At 52.9% G+C, this 24,907-nt stretch overlaps 2 protein-coding genes and 1 long non-coding RNA gene across 8 annotated transcripts in view; 2 read left to right on the plus strand and 1 right to left on the minus strand.

Annotated features, from left to right (window-relative positions):
• RASSF7 (Ras association domain family member 7) overlaps positions 1-14,459 on the plus strand; it is a 36,280-nt gene extending 21,821 nt beyond the window's left edge. For 2 of the 4 annotated variants that reach the window (XM_027904621.1, XM_027904622.1), the window contains exons 2-6: positions 7,271-7,424; positions 7,649-8,553; positions 9,580-9,748; positions 10,393-10,503; positions 11,501-14,459. In XM_027904621.1, the coding sequence (XP_027760422.1) occupies positions 7,322-7,424; positions 7,649-8,553; positions 9,580-9,748; positions 10,393-10,503; positions 11,501-11,577 (1,365 nt within the window). In that variant the 5' untranslated portion in view covers positions 7,271-7,321 and the 3' untranslated portion in view covers positions 11,578-14,459. Of the gene's footprint in view, positions 1-5,441; positions 5,556-7,270; positions 7,425-7,648; positions 8,554-9,579; positions 9,749-10,392; positions 10,504-11,214; positions 11,318-11,500 lie in introns of those variants that run through there. The other 2 variants (XM_027904620.1, XM_027904623.1) reach the window with 2 other exon arrangements.
• Positions 14,460-14,685: 226 nt separating this feature from the next.
• Positions 14,686-18,559, minus strand: LOC114068487. The gene is made up of 3 exons (XR_003573608.1): positions 18,523-18,559; positions 16,357-18,324; positions 14,686-15,335 (listed from the first exon to the last, which is right to left on the minus strand). It is a non-coding gene; the product is annotated as an uncharacterized LOC114068487 (long non-coding RNA).
• A 3,580-nt stretch (positions 18,560-22,139) lies between these two features.
• The window catches only part of PHRF1 (PHD and ring finger domains 1), a 31,480-nt gene continuing 28,712 nt past the window's right edge, over positions 22,140-24,907 (plus strand). For 2 of the 3 annotated variants that reach the window (XM_027904617.1, XM_027904619.1), the window contains exon 1: positions 22,140-22,248. The gene's annotated coding sequence lies outside the window, so the exon portion shown is untranslated. The remainder of the gene's footprint in view (positions 22,249-24,907) is intronic. The other variant, XM_027904618.1, reaches the window with a different exon arrangement.

Consider the following 24,907-nt stretch of genomic DNA (forward strand, 5'->3'; position numbering starts at 1 on the left):
GTAATCCTATGGAAATTAAATTCTTGATGAATTTGAGAGGAGACAGGGAGAGTGTCTGTCTCCACTTGCCTTGTAACTGGCCAAAGTGCATGTTGTCCTCTGGGCTGGACTGAGTGAGCATCTCAAGGAAACTGTGCTTTGAGGGTTGTTTCTGGCTTTTCTAGAGGCATTGGGACAAATAGCTCATTGGTTGGGTTTTCCTCATATGTGTCTCACCCTCGAGTGGGGGGAATGGAAGTTCCCTTTCTCTCTCCTCTTTGGCTGGGGAGGAGAAAGAGGGTACTTAGGAGTATTTTCAAGGCTTGAGCAGGCTCTTGCATCTCTAGATTTGCAATATTTGTCCGACTTGGGGAATGGGCTGTGTGTAATAATGGGGAAATGTTCATAAATTGCTTCACGCTTTCACTGATGACTGCTGTGGAAGATGAATGCAGTAGAGATGCTGGACCTGCTGGCATATGCGTGCCAGGGTTGTGTTTCTGTGCAGATGGTCTGGCAAATATTCCTCAGAGCTAGCCTTTTCAGAGCTGGATTGTCATCCCCTAAAGATGATGAACCTAATCTAGATCAGCCTAGAGCCCAAAAATACCTATACCTAGCCCTGCCTCTGCGCTGGGAGCTGCAAACCTAAATACTTCCCCAGCCCATCCTGGGCACAGCATTAGGGCAAACTTAATAGAAAGGAAAAAAGAGCATGGCAGTACAAAAGCCCTTCCTCTTTCCCCTCTAATTTTGCTAATTTTGCTAATTTTGCTTCTGCCCCTTGAGAAGAAACTATGGATTTACTTTCATCTGCTTTCATGAAGTCACTCTTCACATGTGGGTCTGAGAGGGATAGTAATGGTTACAGGAATAGCAGGTGCTGCTAATGGTTCTCTTGAAAACCTTCGTGTTTACAGCAGACTTCACTAGCCAGCCGTGCCAGCTCTTCTTCCCCCATGGACAGTAACCATTAGTGCTGCAAGGGAGACATGCGATGCGTTAAGGTGCGAAAGATGATCCTTCCGCTCCCAAGGCTGAAACATTGTAATGTGAGTGTGTGCAGGAGGTGAGGGGGGAGGGTTGATGGTTTTAATATATAATGAGCTTTTGGTAGGTGGCTCATCTCTGGGATGGACTGACTGGTAATTGTCCCTGAAATGTCATCACTGCCTGTGATCCTTGAATTGGCTCTTGATGCTGGTGCCATGCCCATAAATCTTAGCTTGTTTAAGAGAGGGCGGGGAAAGAAGTTTCCCGGCTTCTTCCCAGGACTGTTTCTGAAGCCTTCATGTGGGTCTGATGCTGTAGCAGACCCAAAAGCTTGGGTTAAAGAAATGGTGAGAGAAATCCCCTCAGGTGGAGCTGGGATGGAGTGAGTGTCTGACATCTGCCATGTTATGAGCCTCCCTCCCCTAAATCCCTGCCAGAGGCCATCACCCCGAGGTCCTTCCCCATCCTGTGACACAGCCTTGGGCAGGATTTGTCCCTGACTCTTCCTGCCCTGCTCAACATTGCCAGCCTCCACAGGTGTGTTAGTGTGGGTCTGTAATTTTGGGGAGGAAGTGGAACAGAAAATCTCCAAGCCTCTATTTTTCTTTTAATAGGTGGTTGCTGGCATAGTGCTTATGGCTCTCCAGAAATCTGTCTCTTTGGGCAGCTCCTGCAAGATCTTCATGTGTGGGGTTTGTCCTCCTTGGGCTGCCAGGGGACTTTGGTGGTGGTCTGTGACTTCAGGCTCAAGTCGTGCTTCAGCTCTTGAGCATGCAAGTGCCATGGGACATAGTTTTTCTTTGATGTCTTTTGGGTGCAAAAAGCCCTTGAAAGATGGATGGCACTTCTGCAGATGCTGAATGTGCATTACACATCGTAGGATGCCCACAGAAAGCGCTGCTTGCTATCAAAGTGCCACAGAGCTTGCGGGTGCCTTTAGGCTGGGGTCCATCTGCACATCTCTGGTAAAACTGCACCTTCAGGTTAAATTACTGATTTCAGTAATTTGCTGATTTTTAGGGCTTGCTGTCAGGCACATTGTGTCAGGCTGGGGAGCTGGATGGGGGATGATGGGTGAACCAAGGATGTGGGGGCTATTATGGCCACCCCTAAATAAGCTGCTTGGGTGTGAATTCGAGCTCCATGTCTGCTGCTTCCTTGCTCCTGGGTGCTTGTGGTTGCCTTGCATAAGAGCTGGTGGCTTCGATAGGCCTGAGGGGTGAGTAACGCTTGCACACCTTCCCTGTGACGGCAGATGGATAAAGAGCTGCCTCTCTGGGCTGTGACCACTCTGGTAGGACTCGTTTGTCATCTCTTGAGTGCATTTAACCACTGTCAATGCTTTGTGCCGGGTTGAAGTAACCCATTTGCTGCTCTGGTTTGGAGCCCTGTGCAGGTGTCCTGCCCGCAATCCGATGGCCCCAATGCTGAAGGACAAGACAACGACCTCTTTGATAGGTGGCCCTCTTGACAGCTTTGCACCAGACCAGGGGATGTGTTCCTTCAGGATTCTGGGGCCAGCATCCTCAGGACAAGCTGGCATGATGGAAAGGTCATGTACCAAGTCGCTGTAGGCAGGGGCTTTGCCTGTTGCTCCTGGATGCAGTGGCAGTGACCATCAGCGGTCCCCAGGGTCTGCCGCACAGACAGCTCGTTCAGAGATGTCGATGGTCATCTCTGCCCAGAATGAGAACTGCCAGCCCTGGGAGCACCACACCGTCAACTCTTGCCATGGCTGACCTCTGCCCAGTGCTGGACATGCCAGCAGTGTCAACATTGCCTGTGGCATCACCTTCTGGCCTGGGATGGACATGGCATGGAAAACCCAGCAGAGCTGCTTGATCCCTGCAACAGCCCAGCTGAGGGCAGGTGATGCCACTCTGAAACAGGGACCCCAGGCAAGAGGACACTGTTGATGGTCTGGAGGGAAACCTGGACTACAGTCCATCCCCTCCAACCTGTTGCAGGATGAGTGTTGTCAGGAGGCTTTGGTTCTTTATGGATCTTCTCAGTGTTGGGTCACCTCTCCACATCTGAGTAGAAGGGAGGCTTCTCCCCCACCAGAGGTTTCAGCAGGCGGGCAAGTACTGTCTCTTCCCTTTGGTGCCCAGGAGCTGGGCCCGGTGCTTCAGGCAGTGAGAGACTTCAGGAAGTATTAAATAGCTGCTGGATGCGTCACCACAGCACTTGATCCAGGGCAGTGAGTCATGGCAAGCCTGCCAGCATGGAGGGTGGTGGCACAGGGCCACCCCTCCCCTCCCTGCTTGCTGTTTTCTCATGTATTGGTTTATTTTTTATTTGTTTGCCTGGGGTGAGGATCCCCTTGGCATTGGGTGGGAGAGGAGCAAGAAGGTCAAGTTCATAGTAGGAATAAAATGACTGACAGTACCCCATCATTTTCCTGGAGTATATCCAAAGGGATGCAGAGCTGCTGTTCCCTGTAGACACCTTGGTGCTTCATAGATGACAGGCTCATCACAACCTGCTCTCAAGTACAAATACATCTTTATTAACTATGTCTTTATGACTCTACCCCCAGCCCAAACCCTGACCCAAAAGGCTGGTCTCAATTCTTCTCAGTTTTAATTACGCTTTCTGGGAAGCTCTCCCTGTGGCCCTGCTCTCCTGCCACCTTGCCCTGTATCCAGCTTCCTGCCGGGGAAGAGTTAGGGAATAGACATAGTTAGGGAGGTGAGTGAACTCGCAGAAGTATGTGAAACCTTAGTGCTGGCAGTATGCTCATCTCAAAACCTTTATGCTCGTCCCAGATGGTCTTTGTTAGGACCTCTGGTAGAGGTCTTTGGGATGCTTTGTGATTTGGGTTGCAGGCTAGCTTTGCTGTTGAATGCAATATGGGTGTTTTTTCTCTGAACCAGATTTTTTTTTATTCCTGTGTGTGGCAAAATGTGGTAGAAAGGCTCTTGCAAAGTGCTTGCAGTCCTTGGCTGGAAGATGCTATCTCAGCTTCTGAGGGACCCTATGGGGAACACGGCAGGGGTGTTCCTGCAAATTGGTGGTGGGAGGGTGAGTGCACATGTATTATTTCAGATCCAGGGAGATCATCAAGCCCTGGTGAGTCCCAGCAGCCATTGGTATGGCAGTTTGAAGGAGCAGAATGTTCATCCTTCTGCACATGCAGAAATGCTGCTTCATCTCCTCTTCCTTTAGCCTGAAAGTTTCAGGGAGGCTGGGAGACAGGAGTGCCAGTAAACAAAATAAAGCTGCAAGATCTAAGATTTTTTAATTTAATTTTTTTTGTGCGTGTGTCGGCATTTGAAATTCCGACTCTCAGTTAGGAAATCTGTTGAAGTCGTGGTATGAATCATCCTTACTCTCAATTTTGGGACCTATCGCAGGGGGACGGGAGCAAAAAATTAGTCATTTTTTTTAAGCTGCTTCCAAGAAAAATTGTTTAGAAATCCACAGTGGTGGAGTGGTGGGGAAAAGAATAAAATGAGTGGCCATCACGTGTCCCAGCACCTGCAGCCACCTGCTTGCTTCCCTGGTGCTGTTTTGGAGCAGCAGCAGGGCCTGGCAGCTGCCTGCACTCCTGGTTTGTGATCAAAGTGACCTCCTAGGGCAAATACAAACAGGCAGCTGGAAACCTGCCTCCCGTCCAGAAGCTGCTCTTCCCAAGAAAAGCAGTTCTTGCTCAAGCCTATTTTTTCTGCTACCTGTTGGTGTTACAAAGGTATCTGCTGTTAATGCAGGTGGTTGGCAGCAAAGCTCGAGGAGGGTCGTATTTGCAAGTGGAGCAATGAGACTGTCCCCCAGCTGTTGGGTTGTTTTGACTGATGGTAAAGAGCTGGTTGGGCTACAGCAGAGATGATGCTGGGGGTGAGATGAAGGCTTTTAGGTTTATTGCCTGATGGGTTTTTTTGAACTGAGGTGATACTGGCATGGTGGGATATTGAGAATGAGATGCTGTGTTAAGGTTGTGATGTCCCTCCCACGCAGGAACTGGAGGGTACAAGGAGCATTGCAGGTTTACCTTAGATGAGGATGAACCTTCATCCTGTCAGCTCACCTGTGAGCCCAGGGTTTTGGAGGAAGAGGGCAGCCAGGCTGGTTTTGGGTGGGAGCTGATCCTCCCTTGGAAGGCAGGAGGAAGCAGCCCCCAGCTCTATTTAGCACCCCCTTCAAGGGGACAGATAACATCCTGCATCTGGCAGCGAGCTGGGCACAATGACTCCCAAAAACTCCAGTTGTTACAGGGAGTGATCAGTTAGTTAACAGGGACCCCCTGTGCTTGCAAAGGTCTAAGGAAACAATAAAATCGACTGGACTTAGGGGTGCTGGGGAACATGACAGGGAGAGATGCAGCAAGGACAATGCCCTGGCTGCTTTTTTGTGGGGGTTTCTCTCACATAAGGAGAAAAGCTGGCTGCCACCGCTCCCAGCTTTTTGGCAGTGGTGTGCCACTGCTGGCTGCTGGTAAATGATTGCCCAAGAACGCCAACCAAGGCGGGGCCAGAGGCTGGTGCAGGGTTTGAACCCAGACAGGTGCCTGGGACCCGTGTGCCGGCAGCCATCCTGCTTCCTCAGCCCACAGTGTTCGGCAACCACTGGATTTCTCAGGCAAGGTGAGACCGTGTGGCGTGACTCAACAAGCTGGGTTATTTTTCTTATTTTTATGCTCCTAGCCTCCTTACCGGGTCATGGCACAGGAGGCAGGATTTGATACTAGCTGGGTCCCTAGCAGGGGGATAATGCTCCCTGCGATGCGTTGCCTCTGATTTTGGCATTAGGGTGCTGCTGAGGGGGAGACTGGGGTGTGTCTGTTAGTGTACAACAATGGTTTCAGGGTGAGCTGGGTGGTTCCGCAGTGACACCTGGACTTTGCTCCGTCCCAGGGGACAGTTGCAGCCGTGAATACACAGGACAGGGGGAGCAGTGCCAAAACCCAACTTTAAAATTAAGTTGGGTCAAATCGTGTAAATGTCGGTGGTTTGGGGCCCACAGGGAGGTCAGTCAAACCCAACGTGCCCTTCATCCCCACCGGTTTTCCCCGGTCGCTCAGCCAAGGCAAACATGAGCTCAGCGCTGAGGTATTTGCGCTGCTCTGTGCCCGTGTTTCAGAGGTGGGCAGGGAGGGGACACCAACAGGACCCAGCGCCTGTAGGGAATGACCTCACCAAGACATGCCTTCCCTATTTTCTCCTTTCTCACACTGTGACTAAAATTCCTCGTCACTGGAGATGGGACCCTTCAAGCCCCTGCCTTTGATTACTCAAGTAGGCAAAAAAAAATAATGGAGAAGGGCTGTTTAACCTGAGTTCAGGCTTTCTCACAGCCTTGCTGGAAACTTGGGACAGCTGGAGCTCAGGATGGAGGGGCTGCAACCAGATAGGTGAGGTTGGGAAAGCAGTTTGTGACCCTCAGGACAGAGGGCCTGGAAATTTCCTGTCCATGTTCTTCCAGCCAGGATTTTCAGACAGGACTGATACTACTAAAAACAGTATTATAAAGAGGAAAAGAGGTATATCTTTGCACAGTGTTTGAAAACAGCATAAGTTTAAATATTTGAGTTCTTTACAGCTTGTGCTTAACTTTTTTTTTTATTTTATGACCATTGCAGTTGTTGAGCTGCTGGAAAAGGCAGGAGTTGGGTGGGCCCAGGCTAACAGGTGTTGTTTTAAGCTAGAAGTAGCTGATGGGTTGGATTTGAGTCAGGCCACAGTGTTTGTCAGAGCCTGGGCTTCACCATGGGTGTTCACGTCTGGATCCCTCTCCCAAACCCGACTTTTGGTCAGGTTTTTGTGCAGAAAGAGGCATTATTTTAATTTCTTAATCCCTCTCTGATAAATTGAGATGGATGTAAATAGATTGAAATGTGCATTACCTGCACCTTCCCTCAAAATCCCATTGTAAAAGCAGGCAGCCAGTGGTTTCTCTGCCTTTTCCAATGCTGTTTGGAAAATCCTCTTGTACCATGCCGTCAAATTGTCAGAGAATTTGCAGTAAGAGTCTAGCAACCCATTAAAAGTCTATGCTCGCAGCAGAAATAACCTGGGCATCTTCTGAACACCATGCAGTCTCACAAACCGCATCTCTTCCTACCATAGGAAGATTTGGACCCACTGCCCAGACATGAGGGGAAAAAAATATTTTTCTTTTTCTTTTCAGATGAATATCAGTGTTTAATAACATCAACAAAAATGCAGTCTGTGCAGGGCAGCAGCGAACCTTGGTCTAAGATTCACCCGTGGGATGATGATTTAATGACACTGCTTTTCAAGTGTCTTGTATTCCTTGTTAGTGGCTTGGGATGGAAACCTGGTTTCTTTTCTTCCCACAGGCAGCCTGTCCTGCAATGAGCCAGTGCACCTGAGGCCCGGCAACCGTGGGGATGGAGCTGAAGGTCTGGGTGGATGGGATCCAGAGGGTTGTGTGCGGTGTCTCAGAGCAAACTACCTGCCAAGAAGTGGTCATTGCCCTGGCACGGGCCATCGGTGAGCCATCTCCATCTGCTGGGGGGATGTCCCTTTGCAGACAGGGCATCTGCCAAGGGGTTGCCCCATTTGCAGGAGCTTCCTGTGAAAGGGAGACCTTGGGTGGGTGGGGGTCCTGCTCTGCAGCTGTGGGGATGCCACCAGCCACTGCCCGTGGGGCAGCAGCCTCAGCACACCAGTGCTGGCTACTGCTTTCCCTAAATGATGTGCTCACCTCCCGGCAGGTCAGACGGGCCGCTATGTGCTGGTGCAGAAGCTGCGGGAGAAGGAGCGGCAGCTGCTGCCGCTGGAGTGCCCCCTGGAGTCGCTGGCCAAGTGTGGGCAGTACGCCAACGATGTGCAGTTCATCCTGCGGCGGACAGGCCCCAGCATGGCCGAGCGGCCCTCCTCGGAGGGCGCTCCGCAAGCTCCTGAGAGGACGTTCATCCGGGCCAGTTTGCCCATCAAGCCCAGGCTCGCCAGCATGGATGCACCCCGTTCTCGGGAGCCAAAAAAATCCATGACCTTCAACTTGGGTCCTACAGGCTCCAGTGACCCATTCACCGTGAGCCGATGGAGGCAGCAAACACGGGAAGGAATAGACTTGGAGGGTGGTGGGATTGTCCAACCCTCCAAAGAGGAACTGTTTAGGAGGGTGCTGCAGCAGCAGGAGCAGCTGCATTCCTTGGAGGCCCATGGGGACACCCTGGAAATGGACCTACGGCTCTGGGAGTGCGGCCGGCTTGCCGGCCAGGAGAATGAGATCCTGTATCTGGAGCAACTGGTACGAAGGAATGAGACAGAGCTGGGCGAGGAGGAATTTTGGCAGAGCGAGCTCCGGCTGGAAAAGGAGTGTGAGCGAGAGCGGCAGGAGCGGGTTAGAAGCCTGCGGGCCAGCCTGGAGGAGTACACCCAGAGGATCTATGAGCTGAGTGCCCGGACTGAAGCCCTGCAGGAGGAGATCCAGTGGGAGATGGCTGAGAGGGCCAAGAGGGGAAAGGAGATCTCTGTGCCCAGCCCCATAGAGCTGGAGGACATGGCCACCAAAATGAAAAGGGACCTGGAGGCCAAGGTCAAGCAAGGCACCCAGCTGGAGAGCAACCTGGCCAGTGTGGAGAAGGCCCTGGAGGAAGCTGAAAAGAACCTGCAGGTAGATAGGACTGGGTTGAGCCATGCCATGGAGTAGCAGGACCTTTGGGGAGGGGTTGGGGCCAGCTTTCCAAGCCCCATGGACCAGTGGGTTGAGTGGGGTTAGTTACCCCACCTGGGCAGTGAACGTGGCAGTGGGTGCATGGAGGTGGCTCAGCAGCAGTGATCTCTGTCGGAAGGACACCACCACTCTCACCTGGCTGGCACAGGGTCCCACACCCATTGCTCTGCATGCAAGCTGCATCTGGGCTAAGGTTCCTGCTGACTGGTGCAGTGGGAGCACAGCATCACCCTGCTCCAGCACAGACAGTCGTGCGGAGAGCAAATGGTCCACCTGCGGGGTTGGTGGCGTTGGCCCAAGGGTCAATGTTGTCTTGGATGAAGGAGTCACAGAGGGCATGGGATAGGTCCTCGTGGTGCCTGTGCCTGAAGCCTTTTGACCATGCAAGCTGTGCAGGGGCTCAGGCTCATAGCAGGGGGCTGCACAGTGTGGAGATAGCAGCTCAGGCTGAGCTGTGATGCCCCCCCCCCAGCTCACCTGTTGCAGCCCCCCCAACATCAGGGGGTCAAGGGGCTGCGTGACTCCTGCCTTGCGCCCATTGGGTCCCCTTTGGTGCAGCAAAGGCAAAAAGCTTTCACCCAGCCACGCAGCGGTAGCTGTCCTTCCCCAGGCTGACCATGCTTCCAGCATCTTGCCTTAAGCATCTCATTTGTGCTCGGCATCTCACAGCACGGCAGCGGCTGCCATTTGCCGGCTGCTCGCACCCTCTTGTGGAGATGCAGCAAACCAGGGCTGTTTCCAAAACAACGCTTTCCTCGTTGCCACTGCCTGGGCACCCTCCTTCCTGCAGACCCTCGGAGAGGGGCAGCTGAGCCACGGTACTCCTGAGGTCCCCTCCACTGGCTTCAGCAGAGTGAGCCCCAGCTGGGGGTGCTGCCCCAGGGGTTGCATCCCCAGGTTGTAGCCTGGGGACATGGGGGGAACATGCAGCTCATCGTGTTCCCTCCCTCGGTGTGTGTTTTGCAGGCCCAGACCCAAGAGCTGGAGGAATTAAATAAGGAGCTGAGGCAGTGTAATTTGCAGCAGTTTATTCAGCAGACGGGGGCCACGGTGACTGTCCTGCAGGCCAGGTCTGAGGAGGATGCCCAGCCGGAGCCGAGCCTGTGCGAGCTGCCAGCCTACCGGAGAAACGGAGGTCAGCATGCTGCCGCTGGCTCGGCCGCAGGGACCCCTGCCCGCTCCCTGCCTCCTTCTCCAAGGTGTCAGTTCCAAAGCTGGCTGGTTCTGCCCTGGGCACTGAGGTTAGGCAGCAGGGACGGGGTTTGGTGCTGACACGACAGTTGCTCACCACTCCAGTGGGTCTCTGAGCTTTGCCAGCCCTGGGGTTCCTTCCTCCTCCCCATTGAAGCCTGGGGGCTGCTTGTAGACATTCTCAGAATTCAGATCCTGCAGTGCTGCTTTAGGGGCTGAGGCGGCCGCAGGGAGCTTTCCTTCCCAGCTTTGCTGCATGTCACCACAGCAGCTGTAGCAAAAAGCAGGTGGCCAAGGGCCAGCATCAGTCCCCAGGGGCTGTGGGCTGGTGGGGACAGGCTCTGGCTGCCACTGACCTCTTCGTGTTCGGTGAGGGAAGGGTGAGTGTGGTGCCCAGGGCCATGTCTGCATCCTTGCAGGGACAAGAGGAGGTGGTGGGAGGCTCTCACAGAAGGGGACCTGGTCGTTTCTCCTCCAGAGCACCTGGAGTGGGTGACGTGACTGCCCTGCGGCACTGCGGCAGCTGGGCCCAGAAAGCAGGGGATGTGCAAGCCCTGCCTAAGCCAGGTGTTTTTCCCTATCCTGTAGGTTTTCCTCCCACCGCTGGTACTGACTCGCCTCCCCGAGTCAGCACCAAGCAGCTCCTCAGCCATCCCAGGACCCTGCCGGAGCCCCTGGTGTCCAGCCTGAACCCCGAGGGTGCGTATGTCCCGTTGGGGCCCTGGGAGCATGAGCCAGTCTGCAGAGGATGGGTGGGAAGAGGGGAGAGGCTTTTGCTGCCCAAAATGGGCTGCAGAGAGCAAGCGTGTGCTGGTAGTGGGAGGCCGGAGCTATTTATAGATGCCATTAGGAAGCACAAAGCTTACACTCCAGCAGTCTCTGCTCTGCTGCCAGGGGCTCATATGCTGGTAGTCCAGCTCTCTGCCCTGCCGGGAGCTGTGGAGGATGGTCCTCACCCCCTCTCCTGCCACTCTGCATCCCCTGGAGCTAAGACCTTGCTGTTATTAGAGTGGGGAGAATTTGTCTCCTGTCTTTTACAGGAGCTACTCTTGCTCCATCTTAACAACTAGTTCTCTCCAAACCCCTTTCTATCTCCTGTTACTCTTTTTTCACCTTGCACCTGTTTTTGGGTACAGAAGAGCAAGCTGTGGTGTCCTTGCCCACCATGGCGATGCTGCCTCCATCCTGGCCTTCCATTCTCATCCTTGCCACCATTGCCTTAGCAAAACCCTACTGCCATCCTCCTCACAGCCCAATACATCCACCCCCCATTTTGCCAGATGCTGCAGCATCTGCATGTCCATCTCTCAAGTTTTGCACTCATGTACATCCTCTTTTCTGCTCCCCTTTTTGTGAGCGCTTGCCCACTGTGGTGGGATTGCTCAGATGTTTTTTTCTCTTGTCTTGCAGTTGTATCAACCAGGCAAAGCATCTGGAGGTAGAAGGGCCCGGGCAGCGGAGGATCAATTGCCTTGCAAGTGTAACTGTATAAATAAACCATATTATATATATATATATTTTATATATTTTTTTTTTTTTACTGCTTTATATCGTGAATGGATGTGGACAGCCAGACAGAGTATTTTTACAGACTATAAAATAAAACCAGAGACTGATGACACAAAGCAACCATCTTCCCCTGCGGATGAAAGTGACCCCCTTCTACTTTTTTTAAAGCAGTTTCTATATTCAACAGAAAACACCAGTGCTCCCATTCTGCATAGCCTCCTCAGAAGACCCATCATGCATTTGGAAAAGTCCTTGTTCCTTTGACTAGGAGAGCAGAGCTGTGGTGGAGACCTGCCTGGAGACTCACCTGGATGGAGCAAGTTAACCGATTTTGCAGCATCTCGTCGCAGCAAGCAGGGCCATGACAAATAGCCTCCTCACTGACTGCAGGGAAGGCACAAGAGCAGCTTTAAGACAAATTTCTGCCCTCTCTTTTTTAATATATATATTATAAGAAACCTGTAGTAGAAGCCCATTTTCCATGGTGCCATGGACTACGCTTCAAGGGAGCAATGGAGCACAGAGCAGGAGCTTGTTTTTCTCATATGCACTTAGATTTTCAACTTGTTTTTAAAATAAAAAATTGCAGAATGAGCCCTTCCCCAGTGGTGGTGTGAGTGGGGAGCAGGACCAAAACACTCTTAGTGACATTTCCCATTTTTTTTTTTTTTTTATTATTATTCTTTTTTCCCCCCCTTGATGGCCAGTAGCTACTATTTTGTTCATCTGTCCTCTGTCCCAGTGGGTCGCCTTGTATTTTAATTGCAAAACCAAAGCGGTTTGGGATGAGTTTGTCCAGATCTCCAAGCCTGTTTTCAACGCGTCATATGCAAAAAACGTGACTTGGTCACAGCGTTCACCATAAAATCCTGCTTTCCCTGTGCAAATGTAATCCTGTGTGCCGCAGATCCACTTTTCAATAAATCTTTGGGAAAGGATTTGAGCCAAGTGAGCGTGCTGTTGTGGGCAGGGTGAGCTGTCCCTGACAGCTCCTGGTCCCGTGCCTGACGGACACATCTGAGCTGTTTGTCCACCCTGCAGCTGCCTCTTTCGTTTCCAAGCCATCTCTTTCTATTTGCTGAATTAAAGCTGTAAGTATTTTATAACCAACTGAATCTTATGCACACAGTGCTCTTTTTTTTCTTTTTTTTTTTTTTTTTAAATCACAAAGTGCTTTACAGCCGGCAGATGCAGCTTGTCTCCAGTGAGATGTGGCCATCTCTGGGATGAAACATGACAACCTTTTAATAATGCACAGCAGCAGCTCGGAGCATTTTAGGACAGGAGGCAAAGGGGATGGTGCTTGTCTGCAAATAGGAGCAGGTAAGGGGAAACCTCCCATTTGCCTTCAAGTCGCTTTGTCTGCACCTGGATTACAGCAGCCAAGAATATCAGCTCTTGCTGTTTATCGGCATCTCCCCTGAGACTCTGCTGGGCTGTGTCCCCAGAGACATGCCCCTCTCAAAGCCAATTTTCAAGGTGCTACCACAGCCACCAGGTTGGTCAAGTGATACTGAAGGATTAAAGTTTGTTTTGTTGGGAGATCACTGGTACAGCTGTGACTCAGGTTACCACTGGAGAGCTGTGGCAGTGGGGAGATGCAATTTCAAAGTTGTCTTTTTTCAACTGGGACTTTTGGGGTTTTCCTTTGGGGGTTCTTTTTCAAGTTTCTCTTCCCCCCCTCTCCTTAAACCATCTATCTCAGGGAAATTAGTTAAAAATTTATTTGCTCCATGCAGCTGCATCTAGTTTCTCCCATTTGCCTGCTTTTTTGGACTTTGTGCACTCATTTGTTTGGATTCTCTTGCTTTTTAAAAAGATTCCACCTTGCTAAGGGAAGTGGAGGGTGATGGAGGTTGCAAAGAGCATTTCAGTGCTGCTTGGGAAAAACACCCAAGAAGTGGGTTCAGAAAACTCGCTTGCCTTGGATATGGATAGATTTTGGGGTGTTATGGGAAGTCCTCTGCATGCCCTGAAAAACTGACCTCTGCAGGTTAAAAACTGGATCTCTCATTTTTGGGGCTATATCTGTAGTCTTGCCTTCTGCAGAATAAATGGTAACGAAGAGAAAAAGGTCATTGCTTACGGCACTTCCTATTGGGAAAAACGGGAGCAGAAAATTAATTTGAATCTGATTTGGGAGGTGGGATTTTGCCCTGTTATGATTATATATTATTTATTGTTGTTGTGGGTTACTTCTGTTTAGTCATGATCTCACAGACCAAGCCAGCACCAGTCTTTCCTGGAGGAAGGTGTGGGAGGGTATGGAAAATAAAGGTTTAAAATATATATATCACAGCAGATTTTGGCCCTTCAGCTGATGCCCCTTGGCTGGGATGCAGGATTTGGAACTGTTGCGTGGGATGGGAGACAGTGTAACTCAACTGTGTCCCCCACTGAGGTCTGATAATCAGGCAGGGGTCTAGGAACAGTGCCCTGGCCAGGGGCTAACTCGTGTTTTTTTCAGCTCGAGACTGTGGCACTTTGCAGATTTTCTTCATTTTATGTCCTACAAACGATCGCCCAGCTGCTGCCTAGGCAGCAGTGTTTTGTAAGGTAATAAATTACCTTGATTAACACCTCTGTCCCTGCTGTGGTGCACGTGGCAGCAGGGAGAGAGGCGTTAATCGAACCCACACATTACCTCAGGAGCTCCCCAGCCGTGGGTGACCTATATTCCTCCCGGCACAGGGGGCCTGCGATGGCAGGGCGAACGTGCGAGCCCCCGCGTGTTATTTAACTGAGTGAGGCTCAATACCCACTCTGGCTCCCCCGCCCTCCCGCTTTTATCTGCTCTAAAGCCTGTGTCAATAATACATTTCTGCCATTGAATATTTTATTGATGGTTTGACTTTTTTTGCTGCTCGCAATTCCCATTTCAAGGCTGCGTGATTGTTCCTAATTAAAATTTTATGCCCTGGGACAAGCCTTCTTGCTACAGTGGAGATGATGCTGTCCTTTTCTAGGCCACTACAGAGCAGTAGGAAGGAATTACCCATTGTTATGAGATTAAAACAAAGCAAATAAATTATTGTTTTTCCCTTGAAAAACAAACCCAAAGCCCAGCGTACGATGCGTACTGGAGAGGGAACAACTGGCTTGCGGGCAAGGCAGGGATCCAAGCGTACAGGGTGGCTCGAGGATGCTGTGCCTGGCTGAGCAGGGACTTGTGTCCCCATGTCCCTCAGGCATTGTGGGCAGCTTCTTCCTTCCCTGTAGTGGGTGGGAATGGGCTTCAGAGCTTCTCCCTGCTCAGATGTTTCTCACTACTGGCTCCAGTGCCGCCCAAAAATCACAAAGCAAAGGATATACCTGTTTGTAACTGGTGATCAACCCCAGCTTTTTGCTGGGTTTTTTTTGTTTGTTTTTTTCAATTTGCAGGCTCTGTCAGCACAAGGCACCATTCAGGAGAGTAATTCAGCCACCTCCAGCTTCCCTGGAGCTCTTTTCTTCACTGCACTACCCCATTTTTAATTTTTTCTTTTTTTAAAATGGCAATATAAAAATCGACCCCATTTCCTCACCCATCTACTCTGGACTGTCAGCTCCTTAGGCCATGCATCCTTTGCAGATGGTCTGCCTGCCAGCACTGCCCCAGGCCAGTAGAGTTTCTCAAGGCGCTTATACCACCCCCAGTTCGCAGTCACCAATTTGTACGAGCTCCTCAGTGTTTGGGTTTGGATTTTTTTTCCCCTAAATTTCATCTAGAGTAGTAGAAGTGCTTGTGCTGCCTCCCAGCCCCTGAATTTGGCAAGCAGCTTTTAAAGCACACACTTCAGCTCCAGTTACATAAGGAAAGGTGTGAATGTCTGGAGGAGAAAATGCCTGTTGGCTTTGCTCCCCAAGTGGTGTCCAGATGCTCTGCTGCTCCTAGGCGCACAGCTTCTACCAGGGTAGTTCACTGCAGATGGAGAAGAGCTGCTTGAACTGGTGTGCATGTCCATGCAGGGAGCATTGTCTGCTCTCCTATGATGATTTTTCTTTCTGTCTCAGAGTACAGACTGAGTGCATTCTACCTTGCCCTGGAAAAAAAAATAAAAATCATAAAGCACTAGAGGATGCTGGGAAATTTTCTTGTTTATGGATGAGCAAGTTTCTCTCCCAACGGAACCTCCTGCCAGCAGAAATCTTTTTTTTTTTTTTTTTTTTTTTAGGATGTATTATATAAGTCCCTGCTTGCATTTAACTAACTGACTTCCTTTTAAACAATTTATGTACTCCTTCTGTTCCTCATAGGCCAGCCTGCTCCTTGGGTGAGGCTCACCACGTAGGGCCTGCCAGTGGGCCATGTTACAGAGAGAACACGACAGGCGCTTCTCGGTGTGGTGCTTGGAGGGCTAGGCCTGCTTGCTTCCCTCCATGAGTTGCTGAAACGAGAACAAAATCTTTGAGGAGAATAGAGAGTCCCTTCAGCTCAGTGGGCCTGATACTCAGCATCTTCCCCTCCTGTAAGGCAGAGCCCTGCCTCTCACTGAAAAGCTAACAGCATCAGTTCTGAGGGAGAGCACCCAACTACTCTTGTTACCAAGCTAAGTAATCACCTTACAAATCTGTTTATTAGCTACTGAAAAACATGAAATTAAGGGGCATCACAGTCCTGGTGTATTTTCTCAGCGCTCAGGAGCACTCGGCAGCCCTTGGGCTAGGGCAGGAGGGAAGGCACTGATGCCAGGCTTCTGCTTGAGGGACAACCATGTCACAACCTTCTGCTCTCCTTTTCAAGCCACCTTCCCCAGCTACAAAGGCAAAATAAGAGATGGGAGGCACAGGGCATGCGAACATCAGACACATCACTGAGAAGGCACAGCTTTCCTCTTCAGCTGGTCTGGCACCCTGGATTACAGTAATCAGCACCCAAACACTGGTTTTGCACTATTTATTGAAGGCTACAGGTGATGGCACAGCAGGTTAGTTTTGAATCACGCCCCAAGAATGTTAAAAACAGGAATTGAGATGTATGCTTCCCCCCTCTTACTGGAGACACACAAAAAACCAGCAAAAACAAACAAGCAAACTTCACTTCAGCCCCTTCCCTTTGCTTACTGGAGCTGAACAGGATGGTTCCATAGGTAGCAGGAAGCTGGACACATTCATACCACAGTGCTGCTCACGGGAACTGGGACAAGTCTTGCCAGGTGACCTGCAGAGCTGCTTCTGCCAGTGGCATCTCCAGGGGTTACTCATCAGGCAGCACAGTCCCAAACACAGGGTTATTTCTTCAAAGAGAAACAGAGCACCTTCACTTTCAGACACAGGTTTGCTACGTGTGTGGTCACCTATAAAATGGGGTGGTAGGGGTCTGTGGGCTGCAGTTCCAGCTCTCAGACACAGTTGTACACGTGGATTTTGCACCAGGTTTCCCTCTCTCCCTACTCTCCACGTGGCTACACTGTGCTCCTGCCTGCTCGGGACTGGCAGTGGGAAGATGCTGTAGGTGCAGCTAGGGAGGAAAAAAAGCATTCCAGGGCTGAGACAGCTGTGAACTTGCCTGCCCTCCCCACCCCCTCCTCTGCCCCCATTAAAAAAAAAAAAAAAAAAGGCCCACTTCGTTTCTGAACAAGCATGAAAGCAGCTCTGGTACATTCAGTTGATTTTCCTGACTCTCTTGGAGCACCCCAGACTCACCCAGTCTGCACAGCCAACAGAGGGAGCTGATTTTTCTTGCGGAAGAGCAGACGCTCCTCTGGGACTCAGAGGGAGAAATGACAAAGAACAGGCAGGAGCGATGGGGACAGGCAAAATTTTTCAGTGAGAGACTTTACCCATGTATCAGACATTACTCTGCCTTCTGTGCAATTAACTACTTACTGACCAGGCCAATTCCTTCAGATCAAGCTTTTACAACGGTCAAGGGCTACATGCGAGCAGCCCAAGGAAGAGGGAGAATAACCCAAGTCCTTTCAGGGAACCTTGGCAGGCTGCAGTGAATCCTAGCCTGTTATTAGAAACTTGAGCTGACAATAAAGCTGTGCTGCTCTTCACAAAAGACAATTTGCAACTACCCAGCTTCTTCACCAGCCCAGAAATCACAAGAGAGAACTTTGTAGGAGAAGCCATCTGCTTCGTCACTTCCTCCATTTTTAATGACAGCCACCCCGGGTGACTGGAAGAGTCCCTGCCTGGCTCGCCTTCCTGTTCCTCAGGGCCATGAAGTCAGAGGTCCCTGCGTGACATCACAGCACGACCATGCAAGGCAGCTCTGAAAACGCCCAGCCAGGGCTGGGGCGCCAATACAGCCCTGGCACAAGCAGCAGAAAGCAGCAAGCAAAGGTGAAGGGTGGGATGGGAACAGCAACAAAAAAGGAAAGTGAGGCTCGTCTCTGCTTTTCATTTAACAGATTAGAGAGTCTCTCTTTAAATGTGACTCATCCGGGGCAATACTAGGCAGAGTTTCTTCTATTAACACACCCTTGGCAATAGCAGTTCAGTTAGTCACTGACCGGGTATCAAGACGTCACCCGACGGGATGATGCGTCTCTTTAACTTGGTACGGAGTCCACTAGCACTTATTTGCTTTGGAGAAGAGCGGGGGAGGAAAGAGGGGGGCATGCCATCCCTCCTGAGCAACTTTACCGCCAACTATTTGCACCCACATGCCGACACGGCCCGTTCCCTTCATCTCTGTTCCCGCCGGACACACCGAGCCCTGCTGCGAGAAGTGTTCCATCTTTTCACGCTCCCCTGCGCAGTGCGGCCGATCGCGGGGCGCTACCCACGGCACGTCGGGGGTCCACGGCGCTGAGAACAGGGAGCCGCTGGAGACGGGACAGTGGCGCTGGATGGGGGACGCCGACTCCTTGGCACAGCAGAGCCCCTCTCCGGGGCGGCCGGGAGGGGAGGCGGGCGTCGAGGCGTCGAGGCGCCGGTCCGTGGAGGCAAGGCGGCCGCACAGCGATGTCCGAGGAGCAGGTTAGCCGCTGTCACACGCACAGTGGAGTCGCCGAGAGCACAATGTGCGTTAGTCAGTGGCTCACCTGCTCCTGGAGGGTGACGGGGGGCGGCGGGGCCCGCCTGCAGCACAGGACACACCGGGCAATGCGAAGGATGGGGGAGCAGGAGGGGGGAGCCGCGCCGCTCCCGGGCTCCGCGGCGCGCCGGGCTGCAGTTCCGCGCTCCCACCCTGGGACGGGCTCGCCCGTGCGGCCCCGGGGCTGGCGGTGCCCCGCGGCTCCGGGGCGGGGGTCCCTCCCCGGCGCGGCCGCCGCTCACCTGCGCTCCCGCCGCCCCGCTCCCGCCGCCGCCGCCGCCGCCAACTTCTCGCTCTGCCCCGGCCCGGCCCACGCCGCGCGCCGCGGCCCCTCGCCCCGCCCATCGCGCCGCTCCAGCCAATGGCGGCGCCGCGCGCCCGCCCGCCGGCCCCGCCCCCGCGCGGCCCCAGCCAATGGTGGCGCTGCCCCCGCCCGCCGACGGCCGCGGTGGGGCGTGTCCGGCCGCGCGGCGCGGCCCCCCCACCCCCCCGGCGGTGACAGCGGCGGGCGCGGCGCGTTCGCTTCTGCACGTCGCTGCTGCTGCGGGGAGGAACCATTTGTACCTGTTGAGCCGCCGCCCGCCCCCCGCTCACCCCGCCCCGCCGACCCCCGCCCTCCCCGCCCTCGCCGCCCCACTCGGGCCGGCGGTCGCCGGCGGCGCCCCCCTGCCTCGGTGCCGCTTCCCGCGGGGAGCCCCTTCCCCGCTGGCGACTCGCGCCCCCGCCGCTTGTCTCCCCCTTTCCCCTCCGTCCCCTCCCCGCCCCCGCCGCAGCCCGGCCCATGGTACGGCCCGCCGGGGCCGTGCCATCAGGGCAGTGTCGGGGCGCACGTAGGCGGTGCGGGGGGGACGGACTGGGGAGGCCGGCGGGGGGGTCGGGGTGTCCCCGGCCGCCCCCTCCCCGCTGCCCCTTCTCCCTTTGCTGCATCAAATGTCACCGTGTCACATTATTTTGTTGTGTATTTCCGCCCCGGTTGTTCCCCTCTGGGCTGAGCGTGCGGCGAACCTGAGCGTCCCTCGCAGTGCCGGGGAGTGGATTTGGTCCCTCGCACCAAGGGGTGTTGCATGGGGTCCCTTGGTCCCGGGAACCTGCTCCCAGCAACTTCCCCAAAAAAAGGGACGGGCAGTTGGAGGCTGTCTGGGCACCCTTAGCGTAACAGCTCTCACCTTCTCATGGAGAGGGCTCGCTCCCGCCCATCACCCTACAAGCCGCAGCCAAGTAAACGGGCTGGAACGATGAAAAATTTAGTGCACCTCAAGGAGGATTTGCCAAGCACCAGAAACAGAGCTCTATGGAGGAGTGCAGCACTGTCCGGCAGTGGGAAAAGCCTCGTTTGGAGCCCAGAGACCTAGGCGTCGAGCCTGCAGGCTGGCCCGAAGTCATACACGTCCCCTCCTCAGACATCCGGGGGAGTGGGCGCTTTTGGTGGGAACCCCCGCTTCAATCACACTGCTGATGGTCAGGAAAAAACACTTCAGGTGTGCATGTGGCCACTGACAGAACAGCAGACATGTGGCTCGTCCTTGGTGAATTGATAACGCGTGCCGTCCAACAAAAGGCAAGAGCTCTGCATCCCTTGTGAAAACTTCCTTGGCATCAGCTGTCCCAGCTCCAATAGATGTTTTGCAATCTGGAGTAAGATCTGGAAGCAAAACCCAGTGCGGGCTCCCTGACAGCTGGTGGCGATTCCCCGCTGAACGCAGTGTGTGTTGCTGAAGCACTTTACAGTCACCCATGGCTCTGCTCTCCTGTTGCCGGTGGGGAGGGGGGGATGGGGGGACAGCCCCTCTTCTGCGTGACAGCCTGCACAATGACAGGCTGTCTCTGTTGTCATTTTGTGTGCGTGCTATGTGGGGGTTTTTGTTTCCACCCAGTAGCCGTAGGGGAAAAGTCACGTATTTTACATCTTTCCCAGCACAGGGCTGGTGCCCGAGTTGGAGAGAAATCGTCCTTGGAGCACACCGGCCCCTCTGCCCTCCAAGGGTGAGCCGACAACAAAAGCAAGGCACAGCCATGGAAAATACTCACTTTGCTTTAAAATAAGTATTTTTGCGGGGAGTAACATGGCTGGGTACTGCCCCAACACTTCCCTATTAGCACTGCTGCTTCTGCCAGCTGCTCTGCAGGGCACGGGACACACGTGCCGATGGCTGCTGTGCTCTGCCAAGTCACTCACCTCTTCCAGGCAGTGCCCAACATTTCAGATTTAAAAAAAAAAGTCCTTCCCCTGACTGTAGGCACACAGAGGGAAGGAGTGTGTTTTGAAGCAGTGCTTGCACAGCTGGCTGCCTGCACAACCAAGCCGTGGACGTTGCTCGGACCTCCCTGAGTGTTGTGTTAAGCCATCCAGTGTGGAGTGGGGCCGGCGTGGAGCCAGACGAGAGCATGGCCGGCAGGAGGATGCGGGATGCGGCGGGCGAAGCACTTGCCTGCAGTCCAAGGGACGGGCGCACCGGGCCCTCGCTCTGGATGTGCCATCGTCCAAGTCTTTAAAGGAACAGTGAGATCCCCTGGGCTCAGAGGATGATATGCCATTGCCCTGGCAAGGCCCCGAGTGCTGGTGGGTGCTGTTTGCCCTCAGCCCTCGCTCCCCCTCCACCTCCAAACAAGTTCGTGGCTCAGCCCTTAATCTCTAGGATGAAATGTCCTGCTGACACGGCCTGTGTTGCCCCGGGGAGAGCCCCCGCTTAGCCCAACCCTGCAGCTCTTCCCTTTGTTCCCAGCTGGCTTGCAGTCCCCACAGCGGTGCCAGAGCCACGATGCGTGCGGTGACAAGGACCTGCATCCGCGGATGGCGGGAGAGCGTTACGGGATGCCTTGGACTCTGGCCCTTTGTGCCCGCCTTGGTGCGGTGACGGTGCCGCTGTGCTGCCCCATGGGCTCGGGGAACAAGCCTAAAGGGGGGACATTCCCCCACCCTATCCCTGTCAAACACGGCCTCAATTAACACGCAACTAAAATGCTGTCTCTTCGCAGGGCAGCTCAGCTCTTGCCTTTTCTAACACGAAGATAGTGCGTGTTCATCGGCTGTGCCATCATCAGCGTTTTCAACCCGACCCGTCTCGCTTCGCCCCTCTCACAGGCCCCGAGCGGGCAGGCAGCAGCAAGGCTGGCCCAAGTTTTGCTTCGCTCTGTGTTCTCTGGAAAAGGACCTCGTTTTCTCCCCGGCCCCAGTCTCATTCCTGACAATGACCCGAGTGTCTGCGAGGACACGCACGTTAGCGCTGGGTCACGTCCGCCTGCGAGCACAGCCTGGGCTGCGCTCCCCTTGCCGGCGGACAGCCGAGGACAGCCCGACGGAGACCCACGGCTGATGGAACAGTGTGAAACCAGCCCTTCTCCTCTACGTGCGTGCGCTCACCCAGAGCCACGGGAACATTTGGGTCGGGCCCAGCCACGCGCAGTTAGAGGGGGAGGGAAAAAAACACCCACGGTCTGAGCTGCCTTCGAGAATATTTAGCACTGATCCATGTCCTCCCGCACCGCACGGGCCGGACTGGGCCGTGCGAGGATGCTCCCAGCCCCGAGAGGCCGGCTCCCCGCACGCCTCGCAGCACAGTGGCCTTTGCGTCCCGCTTCCCCTCCAAAGCTTGGGGACACCGGGCAGGGATGCCAGGGGAATCACCCCTGTCAGCCCTGCTTCCATGGGGACACCGGGAGCGGCCGGAGCGGGACCGGCACTGCCCGCGGGGATCAACCGGTGCGGCCCCGCCTCGCGGCCCCGCAGTGGTACAGCCCGGCGCGCCCCCCCTCCGCCGCAATGGTTCAGCCCCACGGCCGCTCTCCCCCCATCAGCAGATGGTTCGGCCCGGCCCCCCTGCCGACGCGCGGTGGTTTCGGCCGCTGGCGCCCCGTGACCCGCCAGTGTTTCCACAGCGCTTCCGGGGGAGAGGCGGCTGCGGGGTCCCGGGATGTGACCGAGCCTGGGTCTGCTCCTGCCGGGAATGTGAGCGCCGAGCTGCTCCTCGGTGAGTCCCGGGGAAGGGCAGGGTGCCTGCCTGTGGCCTGCGAGGGCTGCGGCGGGGCTGGGCCGCGGGAGTTGCGGGGCGGCCGCCCGTCCGCTCCGGAGGGGAATTGCCCCGCCACGCTCGGGGTCGCTTGTTTGGTGCCGCTCCGATAAACAGCAGCGACAACACAATGTTTATTGGGCTGTTTTCGGGCGGGAGGCGCCGCCGCGGGAGGGCAGCCCCGGGCCGGGCTCTCCCCGGGTGTCCCGCGGTTCCCGCGGGAATGTCCCGCAGGTTGCGGAGTGGCCGGGCGGGCTCGGGGGCGCCTCGGCCCGGGAGCCATCCAGCTGCCTTTGCTGCGGCAGAGCTCTAAATAAATACGCTAAATACATACTAAAGATAGTAAAAAAACCAACCCAGATGTTTCCGGCGTGTCGTGTCTGCACCTCCCTCCTTCCCTCCTCTTCCCTTTCCACCCATTCCCGCTGTGTTCGGTGCGCCCACGGGTGCTGGAGAAGTTATCAGCTCTTTCAGCCAACGGCTGGCTGGCAAATAAAAATGATGTTTGGCTTGCAATTTTTTTTTTTAATCGTATATTATTAGCTTATCACAAGGTCGTGTTCAGTCGTTAAAGCTTTGCCCCGAGGGACCTGCTTACTAAGAGGTTTCTGAGCTGTGTCACTGGTCCGCCCCACACTCGGTGACAGGAGATGGGTGTGATTTTTGTAGTTTTAGTTGCTGGCTTTCCTGCAGGTTGTTGCCGTGTACGCGTTGCTGATGTATTGCAGAGGTGTCTGCTGTGTTATTTCCTTTCTTGTAGGTCAGTGGGTCTTGTTTGTTACGGTTATGCAAAAAGAAAAAATAATAAAACTGTGTGAGGGTTTTTTTCGGTTTCTGTTTGTTTGGGTTTGTTTTGTTTTGTTTTCCCACAGTCATACCCATAAACAGCAGGGGAAGCTGTAGTTAAAGATGAGATTGGTGTGAAAGACTGAGACTGAAAGGGAATTCACCAGTAAGGGTGAATTTTCCTGGGAGAGGAAGGCTGTTAAGAAAGAGGAGGATGTGTGAAGTTGGAGAGTGTTCAATTCACAGCTGGAAGCAGAGCCAATGGCTGCAGGGAATTGTAGACTGGGAATTCCATAGATCTTGGCTGCTGCTTTGAATACAGAAATACAAAATACCTGGCTGCCCCTCTGGGTAAGATGCTGCACTTCAAAAGTGCTTTTGCAAAGCCTGTATGTTGCTTTGTTTGCATTACCAACTCCCCAAAGAGTTCCTGGGGAAGCTCTGGTGGACAATTTTCCTCCTGGAATTCAGGGTGGCTAAATTTAGGGCAGGGCTAGAATGGGTGACAGATAGGCACTTCCTTGCCTACCCTGGAATTAATTTTCTGTGCCTTATCTCTTAGGTTCTTCAGTTGTTTAAATTGTTGCATGGGAAGTTCTGATGGTAGTATTTAAGAGGTTTTGTTTTTGTGTTTTTTTGTTTTTGTGTTTTTTTTTTAATTTAAACAGAGATCTAAATTTAGATTAAGACAACTTTATTTTAAAGCTCGCTGTGCCTGCTAGATTGATAGTGCGCACCTCTAGGCTGTAGGAGTCTCTTGTTAAGCTAAATAATTTCCCTGCCAAGTTGTCTTAATTTACCTTTGGAATGTGGTGGTGGCGAATAGTATTCACACCATATCCAGATGTTTTCCAACTGTGTACAATAATGATTTTTATAACTCTTGTTTTCTTTTCTTCGAATGTAGCATATGAAATTGGAAACAAACCCAAGTGTTCTCTGATGTGAGACATTGGTTTTCCAGAGACAACTCAATTATTTGGTTGAAAAACAAAACCAAGAAAAAGCACAATCAAAACCCACTCCCTCCCCCCCAACAAACCAACAAATAAAGCAGATGTCTCAAAGAGAACTGAAACCTCATAAATTTGAATATTTAGTGGACTGAAGTTTAGTAATAAGTGGTCTTTGGAATATGATGTCTCAGTAATGGCCCATGAAATTAGATCAGCATTCAAAACCACCCTGTGAGAAAATCTTGTGAGAAACTTTTCTTTACCTGTGTGTAATCCTGAGCGTTACCCAAGCAGATTAGAGTAAATGCCTTGTCTATTAGCTCCTCTGTTTCTAAAAACCCAAGAAACTACTGTGAGAAGTTATTGGAGGAGGAAATCAGTTGGTGCTGGAAGGGAAAGCACACATGGCTGGAAGAGCCGCTGGCTGCTGTAGGCAGCTCTGTTGGCTTCCTGTCAGATCGGATGGAGCTGGAGTGTCTCTTGCAGAATATGTCTCGTCTTGGGGGTTGGAAACCTGCACTTGCCTTCTGGCTGGAACACACACAAAGTACGTTAAATTACTGATTTGTAATTTATAATTACAATGTAATGCGTAAGGATTTTAGTTCAAAAACCTAAATGTTTACTGAAGTGCTTGCTTGATAAACACTTGTTCTGGAGGGAACACTTAATCTTCTCTGTTCTAAAAGCCAACAGAAAGCCCTGTTGCTAATACAGCTTGAAGAAAGCATTTGTAATTGCTATTTGATTGTACAATTAAAATTACTTAAGGCATCTCTGTGTAAAAATGTAATCTGTCTTAATAGCAAAGCAAGGCTTGCAACTTGTCCTGCAGCAGAGTCTGTGCAGTGGAAGGGACACAGCACTCAGGGCAAACC

The sequence above is a fragment of the Empidonax traillii genome, unplaced genomic scaffold (assembly GCF_003031625.1).
Source record: "Empidonax traillii isolate 1590-97213 ecotype Southwest subspecies unplaced genomic scaffold, ASM303162v1 scaffold1069:size343330, whole genome shotgun sequence".
Classification (NCBI taxonomy): Eukaryota; Metazoa; Chordata; class Aves; order Passeriformes; family Tyrannidae; genus Empidonax; species Empidonax traillii.